General features: G+C 37.2%; 1 protein-coding gene across 10 annotated transcripts in view; it reads right to left on the reverse strand.

Annotated features, from left to right (window-relative positions):
* Positions 1–27,846, reverse strand: part of DDAH1 (dimethylarginine dimethylaminohydrolase 1) — a 137,916-nt gene that overhangs the window by 35,549 nt on the left and 74,521 nt on the right. For 7 of the 10 annotated variants that reach the window (XM_055341184.1, XM_055341185.1, XM_055341176.1 and 4 more), the window contains one exon: positions 3,333–3,432. In XM_055341184.1, coding sequence (XP_055197159.1) covers positions 3,333–3,426 — 94 coding nt within the window. In that variant the 5' untranslated portion in view covers positions 3,427–3,432. Of the gene's footprint in view, positions 1–3,332; positions 3,433–6,866; positions 6,928–27,846 lie in introns of all 10 variants that reach the window. The other 3 variants (XM_055341178.1, XM_055341180.1, XM_055341181.1) reach the window with 1 other exon arrangement.

Genomic DNA, 27,846 nt, shown 5'->3' on the forward strand with positions numbered 1-27,846 from the left:
TTCAAGGAATGCACAATTCAAATAGTACTGATTCTTGAGAATAGAAACATAAGAAATATTGCCTAATGTATGTTATAAGGTTAACACAACTCTTTTACCAAAATCAGAGAAGGAAAGCAAGAAAAATTACAGGTCATAGAAATGAAAGTCTTAAGAAAAAAATGACCAAAGTAAATCCAGCACTGTAGTAAAAAGAGAATATATCATGATAGAGTTTGACTTCATCCTAGGGATGCAAAATTGATCAAGTATCAGAAAAATAAATTAGTGCAATTAACCACATTAATAGATTTCAAGAAGAAAATCATATACATTTCACTGGAGCAAAAAGTGTTTATCACCTGAAACTCCATTTCTCGCTGTTTACTTTAGAGAAACTCATATACATTCCCAGGAGACATACACAAGAATGTACAATACTGAAAATAATTGAAAAAACTGGAAAACACTCAAATACACATAAGTAGAATGGATAAATACACTGTGGTATATTCTTAACCATGGGATACCACACAGCAGTGAAGGCTGAAAAGCTATAGCTACTACACCAAGTTAGATCGAAAACAGACAAATCGCAGAATAGTTCATATAGTATGACCCTGATCATATAAAGTTATAAGACAAGTAAAACTAAACAACATATAATTTAGGAATGCATAGATTGAGGTAAAACTCAAAGAAAGATAAGGCAGTGATTAATACAAAATGCAGGACAGTGGTTACCTCAGGCTGAGAGAAGCTAGAGGTTGGCAGTAGGGCTCCTGTGGTCCCGGCAATATTCTATTTCTTTAAGCCAGGTGGCAGGCACCAGTTGCTCATTTTATCATTGGTCTTTAAACTGTACATAGACATTTATAACTATTTTTATTTGCTCCATATTTCACAAGAATAAAAAATAAAAGTAGAGGTAAGTTGACATCTATTTAAGAGAAATAGGATTGAAATAATTTCTGCCAGTAGCTGACATCTGACTCACAAGATTCTCAGTGGAACTGGAGTTGGATAGTTGCTTTCCTTCTGTCCATTTCCTGATAAACTGTTAATGAAGCTCTGAGTTGCAGAAGAAAGAGGACCCAGAACACATGGAAAGTACTACAGATTTTGTTTTTTACCCAACTCTGCTCAATCTAAAAATTGAGTGGTGATGGCTGGACGATATCATGAATGTGGTTAATGCTCCTTGAATTGTATACTTAAAAATGGTTAAAATGGAAAATTTCATGTTATATGTATTTTATCATGATTAAATCAAAAAGGAAAAAAACATGAGAAGTAGGAAGTAGAAGAAGGCAGGACCAGGCATCAGGCATGAATGAGGTGCCATGCAGATAAAGATCTAATATCCCAGGACTATCTCAATTTTGAATAAAATAACTTTCAAGATATTAACTTAAGGTTTAAATATTACCAAAAGAAATTACAGATAGTGTCAAAGGCAAGCCTCAGTTCTTAGGTACCTAATTAGAAGTTGGGGCCAAAACATAAGGGTTGAAAGGCTATGGAAAGATCTCTGACCAAAGCAAAAGATTTCTAGCATAAGCTGTGTCATGACCTGAAAAGGTTTTAGGGAATCTGTTCAGCTCAGCTGTTACGATAACTAAATGGCCGTGAACACAGCTTGGTTTTATTTTTATTTTTTAAATATTGTATTTATTTATTATGAGAGACACAAAGAGAGAGGCAGAGACACAGGCAGAGGGAGAAGCAGGCTCCTTGTGGAGACCCCGATGTGGGACTCCATCCCAGGACCCAAGGATCACTACCTAAGCCAAAGGCAGACGCTCAACCACTGAGCCACCCAGGCATTCCCACAGTTTGGTTTTAAACCATACTTCAAATATTATCTGTACCTGCTTACAAGAAATTATTTATTATATGGCTATGTTCCAGTACAAAAGGGTTTTTATTGTAAAGAAGCGTGATTTACACATCTCGCTTATTTTCTAAGAGAAACAGGCTGTTGTTCTGTGCTGCAAAAAGAATGAAAGTGCCATCAATGGGAGACACAAAGAATATCTAAGGGGAACTTACTAGGCAGATTCAAAAGAATGCCTGAGTCTGCTTGGACATGGCGAGAGCTGAGAATGCAGCGTAGGCCTCCCTCACCCCTTGTTCTGCATTCTTAGAGCTCACTGGGTGTGCACACCGTGCCCCAGAGGCAGGGCCCTTGCCTGTGACAACAGTAGCACAGGTTGTGCAGTGCATAACTCCAGCGGGTACTGTTCAGAAGTCTGGGATAAGAGTGGTGTCACCTGGAGATCAGCCACACAGTGGCCCCACCCATAGGTACATGACACTAAGCAAGGAATTAGTTGTCACAGGAAAAATACCTCTCCCCCTCCAAGAACATTTATTATATAAAAATGTAAGGACTACAAAGCATTATATTTATATTAAGATGAAGATGGCTATATTTTCTCTATATACACAAAGGATTCAATATAAAATTTACATCAGCTAAAATACTAGAACTCAAAAAGCTTCATGTTTTCAGTTGGCCACCTGTGTTACATTTCCCCAGTCCCTGGGAACCTGCCCTTGCTGGTAGGGCTACATCTAGGAGACAGGTATTTATAATCTCCGACGCTGAGGGAAAAATACACTCTCACTATAAATAAAAAATGATTATCAATTGTCTTACTTATCAGTATAACTAGAATGAATCTGGGGATCCATTTTAGTACATGACTTTTGCAAAGCAATAATACGATCATAAAGAGCTGGAAAGGTTAAATGCTACAATTACTGTTTCTTTACAAGCAATATTATGCCCTCTATAAAAGCTGATTCTAGTTAGATCCATAATAATATTAGCTGTTTATATTTGGTTGAGTTCTGCTATTACTCATCTGGCATTGAAGGCAAATCAATTTGCATTGAAAATTATTTAAATTCATCTTGCTGTCAGGGCAAGAAAATTATTTGTAAATGATGCATCTTGAGTTAAGAATCTTTTCAATACAAACCAGATATAATAACACACAATGCAAAACCATGCTACCCTCAAACTCACATTGTAGAATATAGTAGATGCAACCTACAAAATGATAGGTACACACTGATAACATTTTTGTAAAAAAAATAAACAAATACAACATGCATACAAAAGTACTAAAAGGACACACACCCAAATGTTGAAATGATTATCTTTGAATAAAAGGTCAGTTTTGTTTAATCTCTTTTGTGCTTTTCAGTATTTTCCAAATTCCCTGCAGTTAGCATTTTTACTTTGGTAATTAAAAAAAAAAATCAACCAACCTTATAGTTAGTTAAACAAGTGAACACAAGCCAGGTATTTAGTTTTGAGTAGGAGAGAGTGAGGATAAAGATACCTGTGAATAAGACGTCTCCACCATCTAAGGTTGCATTTTCATCTTTCATCTCTACTAGATTGAGCTGAAGTTTTTCTAATGCTTCTTTCATCATGTCAACCTGTTGAAAATAAAATGATTCAGATTGATATCCTATCATTTTCTTTTCTTTTTTTTTTAAGATTTTATTTATTTACTCATGAGAGACACAGAGAGAGAGAGAGAGGCACAGACACAGGCAGAGGGAGAAGCAGGCTCCAAGCAGGGAGCCTGACGTGGGACTCGATCCCAGGACTCCAGGATCACGCCCTGGACTGAAGGCGGTGCTAAACTGCTGAGCCACCCAGGGATCCCCAACAAGATCTAATTTTAAACCTTAAGTCAGTCAGTAAGTCAGAACTGCACACACACTGAGTAATATATGGAAGAAATATCAATGACAATAACCTGTAACTCGAAATCTCAGCCCACAGGATAGTCATTATTTTCTGTTCAAATATTTTCTAAGATGTCACAACATCTAAGGCTTCTCTGTAGGTCTAAACTGCTAATTAAATTTAACCTAGGTCCCTAGAGGTGATTAACAAATACAATAATTGCAGTCAAACCAAAGAATACTTGAAAATTAACTTCAGGGTCTTTTTAAGATTCCAGGGTATAGTCTAAAGCACAGAGATATTCTGGGCTGAATTAGGGAGTACTTCTAGTGAGGCTTATTTTTAATGCAAGAAAACATATAAGGCATGACAAATGCCCTTTGAAATTCACAGTTTAATTCACATCCTTCCAGCAGTTCAACAATTCAAATATTTCTGAAGGTCTGTATAAACTTTGACATGGTGAAGACATACATCCAGAAAATATGAATGGGGAGAAAGGAAAAACAAGAGATCACATGACACTGAGAAAAGCAGGTAGTTCAACCAAAATACAACATGCCCAGGACACAAGCTGAATTGTCAATGAAGAGTTTAGGAGACAACTACAGCAGAGTAACTTCTGAAGTAATAAAAATATGGAAATATTCTGACAACAAGCCTGACATTCATGCAAAGAAAGAAAAAGAGGATACAAATTAAAATAAATAGATCATCTCATCCTTGTCCTGGAACTCATGTAAAAATTCTACAAACCAGAGTGACTCAGAACAATAAAAACTTATTTCCATGGACAAAATGGTCTTCATGTCGTAATAAATATATCTAGTGTTCTCTTTTACCAGCAGAATAGGTTTTTCTATGTAACAGGAAGGGGAATCATTACTGCAGCATAAAAAAAGAAGCAAAATAACATTTACCATGGCTTTCTGGGCTACTGTGAACCCAAGAAAACACACAACCATTTCCTTCTGGCATCTGCCTTTGAGTCTAAGGAAAATTCTCTGAGCTTGCAAAGAGATCTTTAGAATGCAGCTACTGTACCTTTTGTCTCTCTCACGATGCTATTGCTTGTATTGTAATTTAACATTTCAAAGATTACTAGGAATACAGCAATAACATGCATTTTGATCTGAAAAATGTATATGTAATATTACTTGATTTTTAAGAGTTTAAAGAGAAATTTTATTTGATTCTTAGGTGTTTAAAGAGAACAGAAGTAGGGAGGCTAATATATACCAGCTTCAGAAACATTGTATTTCTTTAAAAGTCCTGTGTCTTTCAAATTAAAGTCTTAGAGGATAAAATGCTTGTGGTTTCTTAAAAGTTAAAACAGCTGCACCAATATGAAAAAGCTGGCTTTTGCGCAAGGCCCGTACTTTTCTTTTTCTCCTTAAATATTCAGTCACATCTCTATAAACAAAGTCATCAGGATAGGTCCATAACACAAACATTGATGATATCATGTTACTTTCAGAGTTAAGGGTATGGACAAGTTTAAAAATTTGTTAAATGTCAAGTAAATAGTTCTGAGAATTGTAGACCCATATGGCATCAAATCGGCAATGCTAACTCCAGGGAAATTTCTGGAGAAGAAACAAGAGAGGCTGAACCTGGGAGGATGTCCATGGAGAACCACAAACTCTTGGCATATTGGTTCCATGAAGCAGACAAACTCGGTTGCAAACAAGGCCCAGTATTGCCCTCACACACGGGCCCATTGCAAGTCAGTTATTCAGGCAGTTAGAACACTAAATATAACTATAGAAGTGGGAATTTTTACAGGAAAAGATCCAAACCATGAGCCTTCAAAGAAACTGCCCATTCTGCGGTTACATAGCCATGGTTAATGTTGACTTAATTAACTTTCAAGAGAAAAAAAAAAAGGCCAAACAACACACCCACCTTTTACTGAGACACTAACCTTGCATAGTGGAACTCAGCATTACTCAGGGTGGAGAGAAACTGTCAGACAAACAGCATTAATTCTAAAGGTTGAGTTGAATAGGTCATGTTAGCCCAAAAAATTCAAAATAAAAGGGTAAATTGGAGAAACCACCTTAATTCATTTAGAACCTAACGCCAATACTGTTTTCATACTATAGAGATTTACAAGACCTTTCTTTCTCCCCTTTTCACTCTGCATGTTGTCTCAATCTTTTACTTTGTACTCCCATTTCTTTTTGCCCTCTCTTTGCTCCTCCCAGCTTTTGCTACTGATCCCTTCCCTGACCACAGCGGGTTCAAATCACTTCTGTGGCCTCTAACCATCCAACCCACACGTCTTTCTCAAGAGCTGGTACTAATTTTGAGGTCATTATCATTTCCTTTTTTTCTTCCTTCCCTCCCCATCTCCTTTTCCTTCCTTCTTCCCCACCCCTCCCGGAGTACTATTGTCAAAAAATGTAGAGCTCCTGGAGTTACATCCCCTGGGAATGTCTGCATAGTGTAGTGTTACCATCAGGGGCCTGGAATTCAAATCTCAGCTTGGCTACTTATTAGCCAGTAACAGCTGCTTAAACTTTCTGGACCTCAGTTTTCCTATCTTTAAAGTGGGCGGTTGGTTCTAATAGTAGCAACTTCCTAGGCTCCTCTTGATGATAAAATACATGTGGAGCCCTTAGCACATTGTTATTGCTCAATACATATTAGTTAGGACTTCTATCATATTGATGAATAACAGCTTACATGGACCCAATGACAAACACTCATACTATGAAACTGACCCACAAAAGAAAGCTGTTGCTTTTTCTTACATTTGGACAAATTTCTTATGTTTTACCCCCATGACGGATCCCATCTGCTTTCAAGTGAATTAAAGTTACAATCTTTTCTGCAAAGCCAATGTAAAGTGAAGACACATTTAAATTAAAATCATGCCAGTTTGACTTCCTTCCAGTTCCTGGAATCTGTCAGGCTATGTGGTAGATTTCTTGTATAATCTCTGCTTTAAAATAGCCCCCTGCACGTATGACACAAGGTGGGAAGTGGGCCTATCTGGTAAGATGTCCCGCAGGACTCAAAGGGGCGTCAGCCAAGATGATACGGAATGATTACAGTTCCTAAATATATAATTCATTCTGAAGAATTCCCTCCATTTTCTTAACATTTTCCGTTCTACTCTCTTAACCCTCATTTTCTGTTCTACTCTCTTCTTAACAGCCCTCATTTCTGTTACCTCATTTGTTCTTCACGTTTACATCATCACCCCGTTTTATGTCACTCCTTTTGGGTTCTCACTGTGAATGGAAAGAATTGGGGATATGAGTACAGGATTTATACCTGGGACAAATTATACTTTCTGAGCCTCGGTTTCCTAATCTACAAGTTGGATACTGTTTTCCCTCTAACAGGGATCACGTAACAAATAAACTAATTTGTAGTGCCCGGCATGCTATACTCAAAACCAGTGGTTGCTGATGTTATTGTTTTGCTCTAAATTAACTCAGTCTTGGTTGGGATTCTGGCTACCATTCAAAAAGAAAAAAAAGACAAAAACATACCACTTGATCCCAACTCTTCTTTTCCTCTTGCAAAATATCCTCCAAACACAAAATGCTAAAATAAATATAAAATCTTACACACTTTTATTAGGAAGTTATATTCATGGTAGCCTGCAAGAGCACCGTAATTGGTTCAATATTCTTTATTTAGATGCAAATATTTTTCAGTTGGCCCTGTCCAAAGTTGCCTTTGCTGCCTATTTTCAACAACATCCACTCTGAATGTTTTACATCTTCCCTTTGGATGTCATGAAGGTGCTCACAGGCCTGATGAACAGTTTTGTGCTGCAGTTCCATTATGTCTGCATCAACCTGCTTGCCAAGCTGCTTTCCTTTAGCTGCTTCAGCTCAGTGGGGTGCCAGATGTTGTGATTACAAATGAGGACCTTGGCATTGGCTTGTCTGTAGCCTATATGCCTCTGTCCCCCACAGATCTGCCATGTGTTGGGAGTTGTGCTATCAACACTATTGCCACTAGGTTTTCAATGCCCATTTCAATGTTCCAAGTTCCTTTATTACTCATATTATATGAGCTTTAAAATTATACTGTCATCCTATTCATATTCTTATCTAGCTCTTAAAAGGTGAACAGCAGCAACATAGTTTTGTTGGTAGTCAAATAGTTTCATTTTCTCAATTTGTTGCTGATTTTGTTTTGCCTTTTATTATTTTTTTTTAAGATTTTATTTATTTATTTGAGAGAGAAAGAGAAACAGAGAGCACAAGAAGGGGAGAGGGAGAAGCAGGCTCCTTGACAAGCAGGGAGCCTGAAGCTGGGCTATATCCCAAGATCCTGGGATCATGACCTGAGCCGAAGGCAGACATTTAACAGACTGAGCTACCCAGGTGCCCCTTGTTTTGTCTTTTAATGTCAAGTATGACATGTAGATAATGCTTAGGAAGCCACTCAAGAAGCTGATGTGATGTCTCTATCATGTCAAGGCACAGCTGGCTGGAAACTTGGTGATACATCAAAGTTACACTGTGTTGTCTCTGGTCACACTCAAAAGGCCACATTTCATTTAGTGTGTTCTTTGTTAATCAGTATATCTTTGATCTTAATATATATATATATTATAAAGTAAAGTAATATGAATAGAATATATAAACCACATCAGGAATATTCACCAATGACAGCCTACATATTAATTACCACCCTTCAACTTTGGGATGCCTGAGGTTTGTTCAGTGGTTTATTCCTTAACTTTCCCACACGTGCTAATTAAATTACTAAATTACTAAAACTAACCAGACCTACCAAAAAAAATCAAGGAGAGGCTTAACATATTAAATGACTCAGTCTTAAAAATTCCTAAATAAGAACATATTGGAATCCTCTGCTATAATTCTAGGACAAAACTCTTAAAAGGAATTTAATTAGCAATGATAACAGCAAACACTTATGTAGTCTTCCTGTGTATCAGATACTCTCAAGAACTCATGTTTAACTAATATAACCCTCATAATTCAGTGAAGCAAGTATAAGCATTATTTCTGTTTTAGAGTTGAGGAAGCAGGGGGACAGCAGGTGACTCACTCAAGGTTTTAAACCAGCAGAACTGAGATTTAAACTCAGAGAACTTTACTCTGCAGCTTGTATTCCTATACAACAAGATAATTTATATATCTCTTATATAGTCAAATGAAAATAAATATTAGAAAAGATTATAAGCATCTATAATACTCTTAAAAACAGATTATGTTCCTTTTATCTATTTGAACAAAAATGTGTACTCAGACATTCTAGAAGAATGGGGGTAAGAGGAAGAGGTTACAAACTGTGGCAATGTGAACTTATGTTTGGTTTCTAAAGGTCCCAAATTTTGTTTTCCTAAGCATGTACAAACTAATGAATTTTGGGAGCCACTACTGTATCCTTTCAATTTCTAGATCAGATCATGAGGAGTTATTTGGAGAGAACTTTTTAGATCGTCAACAAATATGTTTTAATTACAGTATGATTACAAAAGCACATGGACATGAAGATACACTCCAAGCCATGTCACCATACACATTCCAAACCAATTCAATCAACTGGAAAAGATTCTGAGAATCTACCACATCGGGAAGCATGGAGGAAGAATTCTAAGAGGCCCAAGACTGCCACCACCACCTGATGTAAGTGTCGTACACAAATCTCTCCCTTTGGGTGGTAAAAGAACATATAAATATGATGAGATATCACTCCTGTGATTAGGCATATTTTATGGCACAGGTAAAGATATTCTACAGATGCAATTAAGTCTCTAGTCAGTTAATCTGAGTTAATCAAAAGAGAGATTATTTTGGGTGGAGCTGACCTAATCAAGTGAGCCCTTAAAAGGGAGTTTACAGGTCAGAGATGGAAGTCAGAGAAATGTTGTCCTACTTGTCTGGATAAAAAGCAAACAGCCATTTTGGGAACTGCCTACTGAGGGATGCCTACAGAGCAGCCTCTAGGAACTAAGAGCAACTCCTAGTCAACAGCCAGCAAAAAACAGGGAGCTTAATCCTACAACCACAAGGAATTGAATATTCAACCTACAACCTGAGTGAGCTTGGAAAATCTAAGCTCCAGATGAAAAACAGAACCCAGCTGACAACTAGGCATGCCATGCTCAGACTTCCAATCTGCAAAATCTGTAAGATACTAAGTAGGTGTTCTTTTAAGTGCTATGTTTATGGTAAACTGTTACACAGCAATAGAAAACTAACACAGAAAGTCCCAAATTTGAACATCTTTTATTTTAAACATTTATTTATAAAGGTCTTTGTTCAGAAGCAAAATGTTGAGCTAAATGCTTATTTCCAAGTTGTTTGTTCAGAATGTGGTGCAAAAGTTCTTAAGATATTCCTAAGAAATTCCCAAGAAAACAGTGTTTTAAGTTAAGAGTTTAAAGTCCCAGATCCAACAACTTCCTTAATCCATTATTTACTGAAATGTTGTGTAATTATATTTTAAAATATGGAAAACACATTGCAATACTGTTTTTTTAAAGTTATAAATCTAATACATGTTCATAGAAATGAAAATGATAAAAGTAATACAAAGTAAAAATGTGCCTTGAGCCATCTCAGTCTTACTCTCAGATTCATTCATTCAGTAAATATCAAGTGTCTGTTCTGAGCTAGATACCATGATAGACAGTGATCAGTGGTCATCAAAAAATAGACATGACCCCTGCTATAAAGTGCTCTTAGCATAACAGATATTTAAGATGCAACGGTCAACATCATGATAAGAGCTACGTGGGAAAACAACAATGTGTTTTGAGAAGTAAGAAGGCTACATGTTTCAGGGGTTCAAGGAAGGTTATTTTGAGGCAGTAACATTTAAATTAAGAAATGAAAATATTGGGGAGCCCAGGTGGCTCGGAGGTTTAGCACTGCCTCAGCCCAGGGTGTGATCCTGGAGACCCAGAATCAAGTCTCCTGTCGGGCTCCCTGCTTGGAGCCTGCTTCTCCCTCTGCCTGTGTGTCTGTCTGTCTGTCTCTCTCTCTCTGTGTCTCTCATGAGTAAATAAATAAAATCTTTTTAAAAAAGAAATGAAAATACTAATAATGATTATCTATTCCTGCTGGTGGGTCATCTGGAAGTCTTCCTTAGAAATAAAACAGGTTTCTGGATGATTCTCAGATCATAAACAGTTCCCCTTAATATATGAAAAATTAATTACAGGCTATTGTACTAGGAAAACGGTCAACAGAACTGGAAACTATTTGTTACATTACATCTTCAAAAGTTATCAGACAGAGTCAAGTAAATGTCATTAATCCTGTGATTATTCTGGGAACTCATGATATTCACGATGGCCAACATGTATGAAAGTTTTATAACTACCTCATTCATTTTTCTTTTATTGAGCTTTAATAATAACTGTTGCATGAATAAGATCTCTAAAATATTTCCCACACACTATTAAATATCCATTGCTTTTTTCCTCATTGATTTCTTTCTCCTTTTTTAAAGATTTTATTTATTTATTCATGAAAGACACAGAAAGAGAGGCAGAGACATAGGCAGAAGGAGAAGCAGGCTCCATGCAGGGAGCCCGATGTGGGACTCGATCCTGGGACTCAGGGATCATGCCCTGAGCCAGAAGGCAGATGCTCAACCACTGAGCCACCCTGGCATCCCAATTTCCTGGATTTCTAAACTTATTAGTTTATCTCTAGTGATATGGATTTATAAATGTATTGGTTTATCTCTAGTGACAAGTTCTAAAAATTAACCAGGATATTAGCATCTTGGTTTCCATATTTGTAAAAATGAAGTCATTTCCAGCTCTAGATTTCAAAAAGTTGTAGTCTCAGAATGGTTTTTGGCATTCATAAATGTGACTGTAACTGTAATTCTATTTCCCTCCAAGAGAGTTTACTGAAAACATCCCAGATAGTTATTCATGAGTAAAGTATTCTGATGTTTAACCAAATTCAGTCAGAAGCAAGAAGCTAAAAAAAAAAAAAAAGAAAGAAAGAAAGAAGAAGCAACAAGCTGAGTATATGGGTGTGGGGAAGAGATAGCAAATCCAAAAGTAGATTAAAAAATTTAAGATGAAAACCCTCAGAGACCAACAGAAGGATTCTGCTGTAGTGGGAAAAACCGTAACTAGAAAACAAGGTGTATGAGTGTCAACTTAACACTAACTTATGATACTTTGTGGGTTTTTTGCATTTTTTGTTTAGTATTGCTAATTACTGGCCAACAGTGATAATAATTACACTATGTAAAGCACCAATAACTTTCTTTCTTTTTAAAAATTTATTTATTTATTTATTTGAGAGAGGGAGAACAGGGAGAGTGAGAGGAAGAAGTAGACTCCTGCTGAGCAGAGAGCCCAATGCAGGACTCAATCCCAGGAGCCTGAGATCATGACCTGAGCCAAAGGCAGATTCTTAACTGACTGAGCCGCCCAGGTGCCCCAATAATTTTCTTATGAGAAAACAGCTATCAGGCTCTGCTTAGGTGCTAACCTCTACATACTTTATCATATTCATATGTAATATAGTAGACTTCATCAACTTTGGGTTCATCCCTACCCAGGTCCCAGGATAAATCACCATCTGAGAAAGGAGAATCTAACAGGCTCCAGGATAATCCTCTTGAGATTTAGCATTAAGTCACTCTTTATGCTTTATTCCACTTTAGACCATATATCTAAATGCTACTTTGGTTCTTTTTCCTGGGAGTCCTGTTCTAGTAGCTTATTTTAATCTCTTCCTATGAGGAGGGACATTCTCTGTGTGCCCTCTAAAGATCTGAGCCTTGATTCTACTACTCTGCACTATACATGGGCTTCCCAGATACACTTACTACAAGCAAGTGGTGCTTATCACCTCTCTCTCTCTCCATCTCCTCAACATAGAACCAGTATTCCCAAGGGCTGAGGAATCTACCTCTTTACTACTCATAACTCTGGCCCTCTTTTACAATATTAATGCTACAGACTAATCATCATTAATAACATGTAAAATTTATTAAACTCATTGTGCTAAATGATTTTATATGCACCACCTCATTGTATAATGCCATATCCCTTCAGGTATCTCCTAGTCTGAATCAGTCATGCCAGTTCCATCCCTCTTGCCAGGGATTGGCACAAATAATCTAATTTTGGCCACTGAAAGGAAGTTCATTGATTCCTGGAGGTATAGAAAGAAACATAATCCCACTTCTTTTGAATATTGGCCTGTCTGGATATGGCACCTGGAACTGGTACTGGTCTGAGAACACAACCATCATCAAGGATGACAGGGTAAAAAGATGGACAGAACTGTGCTCTTGATGACATTGTTGAACTGATGAATCAATCAACTCTAGAGTCCTGAAATTCTTGACATGAGATTTTTCATGCCTTTACCAAGTTGAATTGAGTTTCTGTTAGTTACAGCTAAAAGCAACTCACTGACTTATATAACAAAACTGACAAGCAGTATCCAAAGAGTCCATAACAAGGACACCTGGGTGGCTGAGTGGTTGAGTGTCTGCCTTCAGCTCAGGGCGAGATCCCAGAGTCCCAGGATTGAGTCCTTCATTGAGCTCCCTGCATGGAGCCTGCTTCTCCCTCTGCCTGAGTCTCTGCCTCTCTCTCTCTCTCTGTGTACCTTATGAATAAATAAATAAAATCTTTTTTAAAAAAGAAAGTTCTGATGTTGAATCAACTATTAAATGGAGAGTTTTTCTTTCTCTAGAAATATAACATGAACTGCCATTCAACAAATTACACAATATGTAAGGTGTTATTTTAACTGATAATACCTGCTATCATGGCTGTAAGAATGCTGATCAAATGCTGTTTGACACTAATACCATCCTGCTTATAGAAAACAGCAGATTGCAAATAATAATTTGTAAATCCAAAAGGAAGTATTATACTGCTTCGATTCTGTAGATAAAGCACAACCGTTAAAGCTCCATATGTCAGAGTCAGAAGTTAATGTTCCAACACTCTCATCTCTGAACCAGTACTCAGATCTGGAGAACATGGGAATAGAAAGATTTGACATAAACACAGAAGGAAAACCAATGGAGCCAGAATACTCCAGGAAAGCCAGGAGAGATTGAAAAAAGCTCTGAAGAAAACCGGGAAAGATCCTTCTCATTATCTAGATAGTTCTAGATATTCAAAGGCCCCTCTAGGAAACAGGACAGCTGTATGCAAATGAATGAAACTGGACTACTTTCTAATACCACACACAAAAATAAACTCAAAATGGATTAAAAACCTAAACATGAGACCTGAAACCATAAAAATCCTAGAAGAAGGCACCTAGGTAGCTCAGTTGGTTAAGCATCTGCCTTCGGCTCAGGCCATGATCCCAGGGTCCTGGGATCAAGCACCGCACTGGGCTCTGCTTGGTGGGGAGTCTGCTTCTCCTTCTCCCTCTGCTCCTCCCCACTGCTTGTGCTCTCTGGCTCTATTTCTCTGTCAAATAAAATCTAAAAAAAAAAAACCCTAGAAGAATACATAGGCAGTAATTTCTTTGACATTAGCCACAGTAGCATTTTTCTAGATATGTCTCCTAAGGCAAGGGAAACAAAAACAAAATAAACTATTGGGACTACACCAAAATAAAAAGATTTTGCACATCAAAGTAAACCATCAATAAAACAAACAACCTACTGAATGGAAAAAGACATTTGCAAATGATATATCTCAATAAAGGGTTAATACCCAAAATATATAAATAACTTATACAACTCAACACCAAAAAAAGTACAAATAATTCGATTAAAAAATGGACAGAGGAAACTGGTGCAGCCACTCTGGAAAACAGTATGAAGGTTCCTCAAAGAGTTAAAAATAAAAGTACTCTATGATTCAGCAATCACACTACTATTATTTACCCAAAGAACACAAAAATACTACATCAAAGGGATCCATGCAATATCTACAATATCCATGCAATATCTACAATATCTACAATAGCCAGTTTATGGAATAGTCCAACTGTCCATCAATTAATGAATGAATAAAGAAGATGTGGTGTGTGTGTGTATAATAGAATATTACACTGTATATTACTAATATTACACTGTATGTTAACTAAGTGGAATTTAAGTAAAAACTTATAAAAAATTAAAATTTAATTTAAAATTTCAAAAAAAAAGGGGGCAGAGGATTTGAATAAACATTTTTCCAAAGGAGACATCCAGATGGTTAACAGATGCATGAAAAGATGCTCAACTTCTCTCATCATCAGGGAAATGCGATCAAAACAACAGTGAGATATCACCTCACACCTGTCAGAATGGCTAAAATCCAGAAGACAAGAAGTAACAAGTTGGTGAGAATGTGGAGAAAAAGGAACCTTTTGCACTGTTGGTCGGGATGTAAATTGGTGCAGCCACTGTGGAAAACAGTATGGAGGTTCTTCAAAAGATTAAAAATAGAAATACCATATGGGGAATCCCTGGGTGGCGCAGTGGTTTGGCTCCTGCCTTTGGCCCAGGGCACAATCCTGGAGACCCGGGATCAAATCCCACATCGGGCTCCTGGTGCATGGAGCCTGCTTCTCCCTCTGCCTATGTCTCTGCCTCTCTCTCTCTCTCTCTCTCTCTCTCTGTGACCATCATAAATAAATTAAAAAAAAAGAAAGAAAAAAGAAATACCATATGGTCCAATAATTCCACTATTGGGTATTTACCCAGGGAAAATTAAAATTGTAACTCAAAAAGATATATACACCCCTATATTTATTGCAGGATTATTTATAATAGCCAAGATATGGAAGCAGCCTAAGTGTCCATCAATAGATGAATGATAAGGAAAATGTGGTATGTGCGCGCACGCGCACACACCCACACACACAATGGAATATTATATGCCATGGAAAAGGATGAGATTGTGCCATCTGAGAAAACATGGATGGGCCCAGAGAGGATTATGCTAAATGGCATAAGTCAGACTGAAAAAGACAAATACGTATGATTCCACTCACAAATGGAGTCTAAAAATATGAAAAAAAAAAAAAAGCAGAATCAGAACCATACATACAGAGAACTGATGGTTGCCAGAGGAGAGGGGGTGGGGAATCAGGCAAAATGGGTGAAAGGAAGAGAGAGATACAAGCCTCCAGTTATGGAAGGAGTAAATCATGGGAATAAAAGGCAGAGCATACTGAATATACTCAGTGATACTGTAACAGCGATGTAATGGGACAGATGGTAGTTATACTAGTGGTGAACACAGCAGAATGTATAAGCTTGTCATATCACTAAGTTGTACACATGAAACAAATGCAACATTGTGTGTCAACTAAACTGAAACAAAAAAAAAACAGAAAACAAACTAAAAAAAAAAAACAAAAAACAGACAAAAAAATCCAGAGGCCCTCCATAAAGCTGTCACAGCAAGACAGTTTCCCAGAAGAAGCCTGAAAGCAACATTTAGCTTTTTAAATGAAAAACAAGGCAGGAGCTCTGCTGGTCTTGTCACTCTCCTGACATATAATGTACTAATTCAAGTGGCCCTTTTCCTTGTTGACAGTAATGACACAATACATGTACTGAGTGTCTAACAGCCACTGACATTCTGTCTGCAGAGAACAAACAGAAATATTATTTACCACCAAATAACAAATAAAAATAAGTGTCGGCTGCTAAAAGGTTTGCAAAATCTAATATGTTAAAAACTAGGGAACTGACAAGATTCTAAAATTTTACAGTAATTTTCCCAAAAGTCAAGAAGCATGAAATTTTGGTGCACATACCATCCAAAATAAGCATCAGTCATGGAACTTGAAGTGCCCAAAATTTTCTGTAAATTCAAAGAAGCTGTATGCTGCCATTTATAAAGGCAAACATATAAAGTATGACAAATATTTTATATGTCCAATACACAATTAATACATTGTACACATTAAGCTGTGTTAGAAGCCTTCCAAGAGACCCCTGGGCCCATCCCAACTGCAGGCTCTGGCTGGATTAGATATGCCTTCTGTGTGCTCCCATGTTTCCCAGGGCATTCTACTAACAAAAGACTTGGCCACAACAGACTCTCCATATGTCTAACTGAATGAATAGCTGAAAAACTCTGCAAGTTACACATAATTTCTAGAAATGTTATAATAAACTTATGTCTCACTTATAAATATCCACTTCATCTAGCCAAGGCATAGTCACAAGGTGGGGGGGGCTCCTTCTAGACAGCTCTTACAGCATTTCAATGGTAAGCAGATTTATCTTTATTTCTAAAAGACCTTCAAATGAGAAAACTATCTTTGGTGTATTTGTCACAATAATCACTAACTGCTGTCTTCTCTTTATCATCTTTAATAATTTTATTCATTTGTCTAGTCACTCAGTAAATATCTATTCAACATTCTTAACACACTTGGCACTATTGTAGGCCCTAGAAATATATCAGTGAAGAGAGAAGATCCTTGTATATATTCTTGTGGGGAAAAGGAGAGATAGAACATGAATAATAAAGAGAAAAAATATTAGGCAGTAGGTACATATAGAGAGTTAATTCAGGGAATGTAACATACAGGCATACCTCATTTTATGGTACTTTATTGTGCTTCACAACTATTCAGTTTTTGTTTTTTTAAAATAAATTAAAGGCTTGTGGCAACGCTGCACTGAGCAAGACCATCAGTGCCATTTTACCAATAGCATGTGTTCATTTTGTGTTTCAGTATCACATTTTTGTAATTCCTACAATACTTCAAACTTTTTCATTTTTTGTTATGGTGATCTGTGATTAGTCGACGTTTAATGTCACTACTGTAATTGTTTTACACTAACCACACCATATAAGATGGCAAACTTATTCGATAAACTTTGTGTGTGCCGTTTCACTGACCAGCGTTTCCCCACCTCCCTCCCTCTCCAGAGGCCTCTGTGTCTCTGAGACACAACAATATTGAAATTAGACCAATTAACCACCTTACAAGGGCCTCAAGTGTTCAAGTGAAAGGCAGAGTCAAAATCAAAAGTCAAAAGCTAGAAATAAGCTTAGTGAAGAAGGCATGACAAAAGCCAAGTTAGGAGAAAGCTAGGCCTCTTGTACCAGTCAAGTTACGAACACAAAAAAAAGTTCTTAAAGGAAATTAAAAGTGTTACTCCAGTGAACACACAAATGATAAGAAAGCAAAACAGTTGATATGAGGAAAGTTTTAGTGGTCTAGATAGAAGACCAAACCAGTGATCACATTCCCTTAAGCCAAAGCCTAATACAGAGCAAGGTCCTAACTCTCTTCAATTCTATGAAGGCTGAGAGAGGTGAGGAAGCTGCTAAAGAAAAGTCTGAAGTAGCAGAGGTTGGTTCATGAAGTTTAAGGGAAGAAGCCTTCTCCAAAACATAGAAGTGCAAGGTGAAGCAGCGAGTGCTGATGGAGAAGCTGCAGCAAGCTATCCAGAAGATCTAGCTAAGATCATTAATGAAAGTGGCTACACCAAGCAACAGATTTTCAGTGTAGCCAAAACAGCCTTCTTTTTTTTTTTTTTTTTAATTTTTTTTTTAATTTATTTATGATAGTCACAGAGAGAGAGAGAGGCAGAGACACAGGCAGAGGGAGAAGCAGGCTCCATGCACCGGGAGCCCGACATGGGATTCGATCCCGGGTCTCCAGGATCGCGCCCTGGGCCAAAGGCAGGCGCCAAACCACTGCGCCACCCAGGGATCCCCAAAACAGCCTTCTACTGGAAGCAGATGCTATCTAGGATTTTCTTAGCTAGAGAGGAGAAGTCAATGCCTGGCTTCAAAGCTTCAAATAACAACCTGACTCTGTTTTGTTTTTTAAAGATTTTATTTATTTATTCATGAGAGACACACAAAGAGAGGCAGAGACGGATACAGAAGGAGAAGCAGGCCTGATGCAGGATTCGATGCTGGACCCAGGATCACGCCCAGAGCCGAAGGCAGAAGGTCAACCACTGAGCCACCCAGGCATCCTCTGACTCTGTTGTTAGGGGCTAATGCAGGTGACAATTTTAAGTCGAAGCCAATGCTCATGTACCATTCTGAAAATTCTAGGGCTTTTAAGAATTATGCTAAATCTATTAATGCTCTATTAATGGAGCAATAAAGTCTAGATGATGGCACATCTGTTTAAAACAAGGTTTACTGAATATATTAAGCCCACTATTGAGACCTACAAAAAAAAAAAAAAAAGATTTCTTTAAAAACTATTGCTTGGGGTTTCCTGGGTGGCTCAGTTGGTTAAATGTCTGACTTCAGCTCACGTCATGATCCTAGGGTCCTGGGATCGAGCCCTGTGTTGGGCTTCCTGCTCAGCAGGGGGTCTGCTTCTCTCTCTGTCTCTCTGTTTCTCTCTCTCTCTCTCTGTTTTTTTCACTCTCTTCCTTTCTCAAATAAATAAATAAATAAATAAATAAAATCTTCAAAAAGTTATTGCTTATTGACAGTACACCTGGTCACCCAAGAGCTCTAATGGAGGAGATGGACAATGAGATTGTTTACATGCCTGCTAACAAAACATCCATTCTGGAGCCCATGGATATATAACTAACTACAATTTTTAAGTCTTATTGTTTAAGAAATAGATTTTGTAAGGCTATAGCTGCCAAAGAGAGTGATCCCTCTGATGGATCTGGGCAAAGTATATTGAAAATCCCCTGGAAAGGATTCAATATTTTATTTTTTAAAAGATTTTATTTATTTATTCATGAGAGACAGAGAGAGAGAGAGAGAGAGACAGAGAGAGAGAGACAGAGACACAGGCAGAGGGAGAAGCAGGCTCCATGTAGGGAGCCCGATGTGGGACTCGATCCTGGGACTCCAGGATCATGCCCTGAGCCAAAGGCAGGCACTCAACTGCTGAGCCACCCAGGCATCCCAAAGATTCACTATTTTAAATGCCATTAAGAACACTTGTGATTCATGGAAACAGGTTAAAATATCAACATTAACAGGAGTTTGGAAGACGTAGTTCTATCTCTCATGGATGACTTTGAGGGGCTCAAGCCTTCAGTAAAGGAAGTAACAGCAGTTGCGGTAGAAACAGCAAGTGAACTAGAATTAGAAGTGGAGCCTAGAGATATAACTGCATGGCTGAAATTTCATAATAAAACTTGTATGGATGCGGAATTGCTTCTTATGAGTGAGCAAAGATAGTGGTTTCTTAAGATGGAATCAATTCCTGGTGTGAGTGCTCTGAAGATTGTTGAAATGACAACAAAGGATATACATAATTGTATTTTTACATAATTTATATTTTTACATCTAATTTTACATAAACTTAGTTGATAAAGCAGTGGCAGGGTTTGAAAGGACTGACTCCAATTTTGAACAAATTTCTGTCAATAAAAGGCTATCAAACAGTATCACATGTTACAGAGAAATTGTTGGCAAAAGGAAGAGTCAATGGACATGGAAAACTTCAGTGTTGTCTTATTTTAAGAAATATCACAGCCATCTCAACCGTCAACAGACACCACCCTGATCAGTCATTAGCCATCGACAGTGAGGCAAGACCCTTCCCCCAGCAAAAAGATTCACTGAAAGCTGAGATGGTGGTTAACATTATTTTCTTAGCCATAATGTAATTTTCAATTAAAATACACATATTTTTAGACATAATGCTATTGCATACTTACTAGACTACAGTATAACATAAGCATAATTTTTATATGTACTGAGAAACCAGAATATTCAGTTGGCTCACTTTATTGTGATGTGGAACTGAACATGCCGTATCTCTGAGGTATGCTTATAAAATGAGCGGGCTCAACTGGGAGGTCAGGAATAGTCTTTCAGAACATGTGACATATGTATGAGTCTACTGAGAGAACTCTGTTGCTATCAGGGAGAAGAATGTTCCAATGAGTGACAGTGCAAAAGTCTTAAGGTGGGAACAAGCTTAATATGTTCAGGGAACAGAAAGATAACCAATATGGGGCTAAATGAATAGGGCAAGTGTATGAGATGAATTTTCTCCCCTCAAAATTTATATATTGAAGTCCTAACCCCCAGTATTTTAGAATGTGATTAAATTAGGAGATAAGGCCTTTAAAGAGGTAATTAAGTTAAAGTGAGGCCTTTAGAGTGGGTCCTAATCCAATAGGACTGGTATCCTTATGAAAAGAGATTAGGACATACACAGGTACTAAGGGAAGACCACATAAAAACCAAAGAAAGGCTTCAGGAAAAACAACCTAGCCCATACCTTGATCTCAGACTTCTAGGCTCCAAAATTATAAGAAAATAAATTTTTGTTGTTTAAGCCACCTGGTATGTGGTACTAGAAAATGAATATAGCAAGGAACTCGATAAAGCTGGGGATGTAGGCAGAGGATCAATCATAAAAAACTTAGTAAACTACCATTAAATGGTTAAAATTTTAAGTGTTATCAGAAGCCACTGGATATTTGAAGGAGAGTGACATCATCTAATTTACAAAGATAATTCTGGCTGGCTGCTTTGTGGAAAATGGACTGGAAGGCAAGACTGGAAGCAGAGAATTTAGCTAAAAGGTATTTGCAGTCCAAGCAAAAGATAACGGTTGCTTGGACAAAGGTGATGATAGTGGAGACAAAAACAAAAACAAACAAAAAAAACCTGGCATAATTTGGGATGTGTTTTGAGGGACAGCTGGCAGGGCTTGTTGGTGGATTAGATGTGAGAGTGAAGGAAGGAAAACAATCAAGAATGACTTCGATTTTTGACTTGAGCAATGGGGTGGATGATAGCACTAATTTCTGATACAGAAAAGGAAGAGGAAAGGAACAAGTCTAGGGAGAAAATTCAAGAGTTCTGTTTTAGCCAAGCTGAGTTTAAAACGCCTTCTAGATATCCTCAATATGGAGAGATCAACACACTTGAAAATATTAACCTAGACTTCTGGGGTGTAGTCAGAACTTGAAGTAAGACATAAAAAGTATATAAAACCAGGGGAAATTAGAACTACCTCAAACTGTGTTCTGTAGGAAGTGATGTGAGGTATCTGGCCTTGACAATTCTTCTTAACTACCGTATTCCAAGAAATAGACTCCTGGAGATATTTTTGAGTGATTGCTGTTGCACAGTACAGTGTCTGGTTATAGCAATGGAAGGAATAATCCCCTTTGTCAGGAAAAGACTACTTAATGCACATACATTATGACTGCACAGATACCACCAGGATAGAAGGTCTGGAAATAAATAAATGGATTGTAATGAACTTTCTGGATGTAATCGATATGTTAAAGCTTCAAGAGCTACTTATTGTCAAATGGCTGTGTGTTTTCTTGTTAGATTCAGTTTTGCTATAGATATGGCAGTAGTATAAGATTTCATTCTTTAAGAGGCTATAAATTTTGAAATTGTGATCACTTTGAACAGGAGACAGGGTGAAGTTCATTAAGCAAATAAAGTTAGCAAGGCTATAGGAAGAACAACTTTCAAACACATTTTAGATCAATTAGTCCAAAATAATTCATACCAGAGCACCACAGGACTAAATGGATGCTTGCTGTGCTAATTAAAACATTCTGACTCACTTATTCAAGTAGGTTTGCTAAAGATCTCAATTTAGAAACCCTTCATTAGTAAATCCTAAATGACTGTTGTATGTGCTAAAAATGAATAAGGCTGCATATCTTTTAAAAACATTGTGCTTATTTATTTATCTTTTTAACCAATTGAAACTAACTTTCTTCACAACTGGCACGTTAGTACTTTTTTTTTTTTTTAACTGTACCACATTGCCCAGTGTTTGAACACAAAATTCAGGATGGTTTTTGGTATGCTGTTGTTTGGGGGAATGCTTTTTCTTTTTTCCTTCTTAGTCCTAGACTTTTTTGTGTATTGTGATTACAGCCTTCCTTAGAGGTGGTCGTAACAGGCTGCACTCATTGTTAACAGCGGACATAGTAATCCACTCTGAGAAGCTGCCTTCTGATTCCAGGCTGCAGCATGGCAAGTGATTTTGTAAATATTCACCCTTTGTCATATGTTCAAACATTTGCTTCTCCTAGAGCTTATTTAAAATATTTAGTGAAAAACCACCAGCTGAATATTTATATGCTTATGATATGAAGTACAGGCTTATTTCCAAACATAGTTGTATAAAACGGCTAGTTTCAAGAAACTGTTCTTGTTTTTGACAGCTGTCCAAATTCTAACATAGTGGTAACAAAAATACTGAGTAATTTCTCTTTTCTGTTATCGAATCTCAGTATCCTCAGCTGGAATGAAACTGGAACAGTTCGATAATATTTTCCTAATAGAAACATTCCAGTCAACGTTTTACCAAAGAAAACTAATTATTGTCTAGCTGGTGAGTTTTGCCTTTCCCCAATTGTTTTAGAAAAATATGGTTAACATTCTTGTCCTTACAGTTTTCTCTTAAAAAAAAAAGTTTATTTCTGTGTCCGATTGATTACTAAATATAAATTAACTTTTAAATAAAACATTTATCTGAGGAATAGCTATTAGTCCCTTCTATAACATGGAAGGCACTTTGTAGCTGGTTCTGAGTAATTCTCAAAGTACAATAGCCTTAATGCCTTCTAGATTCTCTTCTTATGAGGCAGTGCATGATGAAATTAGATTCTCCTAAATATCACTGCCCCTATTTATTGTCTTTTTCCTTGAACCAGGGCTGAGCTGGCTAAGTTCCATTGTCTCTCAACCAGATTTATTATGGATCAGACGCATTCCATTTCACAACAGGAATGTGCTTATTATAAAATGTACAAAGCTTATAGTCTAACAAAGCTCACCGTTGGCAAAAACCACTTCATTTAACAGTGGGTATAGTTTGTAAAGTTTTCAAATGTATCTGAGCTAAATTTAGTATCATATAAGTTGACACTCAGATCTTGAAATAAATACTAAGTGAACACAGTACTGTTTATGCTAAACACAAAGCTAAATCCATTTTAGTATATATTTACTAAATATTTATATATTTATACTATATATATGTATAGTATATATAGTAAATATATTCCTTAAGTATTTCTTACTGACATATAGTTAGCCAGACTTTCTTGTTGCTTTGGTTTCTCTTGGAAAAGTAGATTAACTTTCAGGTCTTCAGAGCACAATTTAACATAGTGTCTCTTTAGTGATTAATGTCATTTAGTATTTGTGCAAAGAATTGAAGTGTATCCTTATAAATACCCAAGGAGAAACTAAGAGATCTCTCTAAGAATAAGAAGAATAATGATAAATTTAGCTGGTTAAAAACTAGATTGCAACACTTTTTTAAACAGTGTGTTAACAAAGACTAAAAGGAAATGTGCACAAAAGAAAAGAGCTATGATTGGTTAGTGGATAATGATTGTTGTGTCACTGGTGGACAAAGTTGAGAAATATCTGAACATTTAAAACTTTACTACCTACAACTACAGTAATCACTCCCAAGGCAGATCTACACACAGAGGACATGGCTTATTAATGCATCCTTTCTACTATTGTAAACATTCAAATACTGATGTGACTCTGGGTAAGGAGGAGCGGACCACTTGTAGCCACATTGCAGGAGTCTTTTTCGCTTGAGTTACTAGCCCCTGGTTCACCTGTGGTTCACTCCATTCAGGCTCTCGCTGCAGGGATCCTCTTACTCTTGGACTGGACTTGAAACAACCCCAGCCCAGCTTTTACTCCTGTATTTCTAATGCGCGCAAACACTTCCACAAACTCTGGCAGTGCATCTGTCCCCAACAACTTGGCACTCTTCTGGCTCTGTTTCTAAGTCATTAGTCACCCAGTTTCTTGCTCTTCAGATCTCGTAGACCAGTGCCCAGGGTATTTCCCAACTGCAGGGAATATTTATCAACTTTCTGAGAGATCTCTGTAAAACCCACTCTCCCTAGACTTGCGATGATAAAGGTAGCACACCCCATTCTATACATTCAATGCAGAAAAATTAGAGAGTACAGATCAGTAAAAATAAAACCATTAAAAACTTTGTAACCCCAATATCATTCATAAATACCAGTGCTAATAATCTCTCATATAAACTTCCAAAATTTCCTACTGTGTTTGTGGAAATGTTTTTCTGCTCATGCTATTAAGTTACACTACCAGTACCCACATTCTATATTTAAATAAAATATGGGGGACTGTTTTAAGATATATATATTTTTTAATTTTCTTTTTTTTTTTAAAGATTTTATTTATTCATGAGAAACACACATACACACGCACACACAGGCAGAGATACAGGCAGAGGGAGAAGCAGGCTCCACGCAGGAAGCCCGACATGGGACTCGATCCCGGGACTCAAGGATCGCGCCCTGCGCTGAAGGTGGTGCTAAATCGCTGAGCTACCTGGGCTGCCCTGTTTTAAGATAATTTAAGGATGAATTCACACTTTAAATTGAGATTGCTTTCCAGTGGACTTCTTGAAAAATTATCTTCTGAAAATAGTCTTTTGTTGTAAGGTAGTTTCAGATACAATTAGTAAAGCTCTTTGTACTGAATTCCAGAATATTTCAATACTTACTATCCCCAAGCAAAGATTCAGACTTTTACGTGGTAACAGAATTTGAGAACAGCTATATAAGATATTTAAATATTTAAAGAAATACTTCAGGACCAATCAGGATATGTGTTAAAATCTGAGGATACAAATCTATGTCACAATTCACAGAGGTTTTCTTCTCTAAATATACATGGATCAGATAGGAGAGAGAGGAAAAAAAGTGAAATATTCAGCTGCCAAAAAATAATTTGTTCTGAGACATTAGTGAAGATTTTCTTTTGTGATGATATGAAGTTTAAATCTTGAAGCAATTGCTGGGAAGGTAACTGTGGAACTGCAAGATAATTAATTATTAAATTTTGGACAGAAAGGTCCTCTGGGGACCTAGGTGGCTTAATCGGTTAAGCAGCTGCCTTTGGCTCAGGTCATGATCCTGGGGTCCTGGGATCGAGCCCCACATCAGGCTCCCTGCTCAATGCACAGCCTACTTCTCTCTCTGCCGCTTGTACTCTCTCTCTCAAATAAATAAATAAAATCTTCAAAAAAAGAAAGAAAGAGGTCCTCTGTTCTTTGTGGGTATGCAGAGCAGACCCAGAATGCACCTAGTGAATTCAGGTCCTCAGTATGTTGAAGACACCTGATATCCCATAACACCCGGCGAGGCTGCCAATTCCTTGTCCACACTGACTACATGCCATGTAACCCACTTTATGTCTCGAAAGGATTTAAAATTCATGAAGCTTGTTGAAAGCTCAACTGTCACATTCAACTCCTTCCAAAGTGTATGGGAAAAAGAGCAGAGCAGACATTTCAACTGAAGCTATTATTGTGCTTGAATAACCATATTCCATTAAATTGCTAATAAACCTACTAGAAGATGTTGATCACATCAACCATACAGTTGCATTCCTTTCCTTTATACCAACTCGCTCAATTTCGTTTTATGCAGTATTACTCTTTCTGTGCCCTTTATCCCAAGGTTGCCTAGAATTCAAAGCACTTATTCAGTAAGTTTGTAATCCAGTTTAGTGTGCTATTAACAGAATTCTTTAGAGAAGATCATGGAAAAAAGAAAAACTTATTTTTGGGTCAGTGACCAATTTTAAAGGAAACACATACTAAACCAGTTTAAAGGGAAAAGGTCAGGATCCATGAGGTATTAAGGAAAGAAGAAAAAGAAAAAACATTCATTTTCACCATTTTCCGACATTCCTTAAAAATAAAAACAAGCCTAAGTATGGAATGGCAAGGTCCCGGCTCCCCGTACTGTGGTGAACAATACTGCCATTCATAGAGAGTTAGAAAGCAGGGGTTTTTCCTCAACACCAGGGAAGTTTTGGCTTCCCTTCCCTTTATTTATTCTGAGGTTCAAAATTGAACCCTATAAATCTTGAGTTAGTCTCTCAGAACAAATAATAATATAAAATGTATTAAATGCTCTAAGGTGGCTTCTTACTAGCAAAACTAATTAACTCTCCATATTAAATGGAGATATTAAGGCTAAATAGAGATATATATAGGCTTAAATGGCATATTAATCCTTGGTGGTGTTTGTGTTAAATACTGAAAATATATGAAGCTGAATATATATCCTATAGAATTAGGCATTTTTAAAAGAACTAATACACTATCTCAGTGAATCTATCTGATGACTCAGTTAACCTGTTGTTTTTTTAAGATTTTACTTATTTTTTTAAAGATTTTATTTATTTATTCATGAGAGACATAGAGAGAGAGGCAGAGACACAGGCAGAGGGAGAAACAGGCTCCACACAGGGAGCCCGACGTGGGACTCGATCCCGGGGCTCCAGGATCACACCCTAAGCTGAAGGCGGCGCTAAACCGGCGCTAAACCACTAAACCACCTGGGCTGCCTTCAGTTAAACTGTTTAATCGTCACTTAAATATTAATTGAAAATGTATGATGGAAAAAATCAAAGTTAAGGGAACAAATATTATAATTTTAAAATTATTTCATTAAACAGGAAACAATGTTTCTTATAATTTTTTTCTCTTCAGTATATCCATCTAAGAGCCTCAGAAGAAAGGATAAGGATAGGTATCCCCAAGCTCACGGTACGTAATATCTGTCTCTACTTTTCCAAATGATAGAGTTGGGGTACCATTTCCTTCCATAGGGCAACTGGCCAATTTCAGAATGTTTGGGCTTTTTTTTTTCGCAAGTAGAGTCAAGCCGAATAAAAGTAAAATGTACTTTCTGGATTATTTTATGATTATGAAAATATTTGTGTCTATCTTTTTATCTTTTTACCTCTTTTTTAAAAAAGATTTATTTATTTGAGAGACAGCACACAAGAGTGGAGAGGAGGGGCAGAAAGAGAGAGAGAATCATGAAACCGACTCTCTGCTGAGTGTGGAGCTGGGAGTGGAGCCACACATCTAACACACCGAGGGCCTCCCAGAGCTCCTGGGGCTGGAGCCCAGGACCATGAGATCGTGACCTGAGCCAAAATCAAGAGTCGGCAGCTTAACCTACAGAGCCACCCTCTATTTTTTAGAGTGACCAAGATTAGGTGTAAGGAAAGAATTTTTCCTGAAGATTCCTCTCTGAAACACCTTAGTAAGAACACATAAAAACCAACTCTATATCATGCACAAAGCTATGGTAGACAGCAAGTAAATGTTAAAGCAGCAATAATATCATTTGACAAAGATAAAGATGAGTAACAGCCCAATATAAAAAGTTGTGAAATTACAGTAATTTCACAACCCATCAGAAGCAGCAAAACATACCATTACTTTAACAAACATTTATTGATCACCTAATAGACGTCA

This window comes from Nyctereutes procyonoides, unplaced genomic scaffold, assembly GCF_905146905.1.
Source record: "Nyctereutes procyonoides isolate TBG_1078 unplaced genomic scaffold, NYPRO_anot_genome, whole genome shotgun sequence".
Taxonomy (NCBI): domain Eukaryota; kingdom Metazoa; phylum Chordata; class Mammalia; order Carnivora; family Canidae; genus Nyctereutes; species Nyctereutes procyonoides.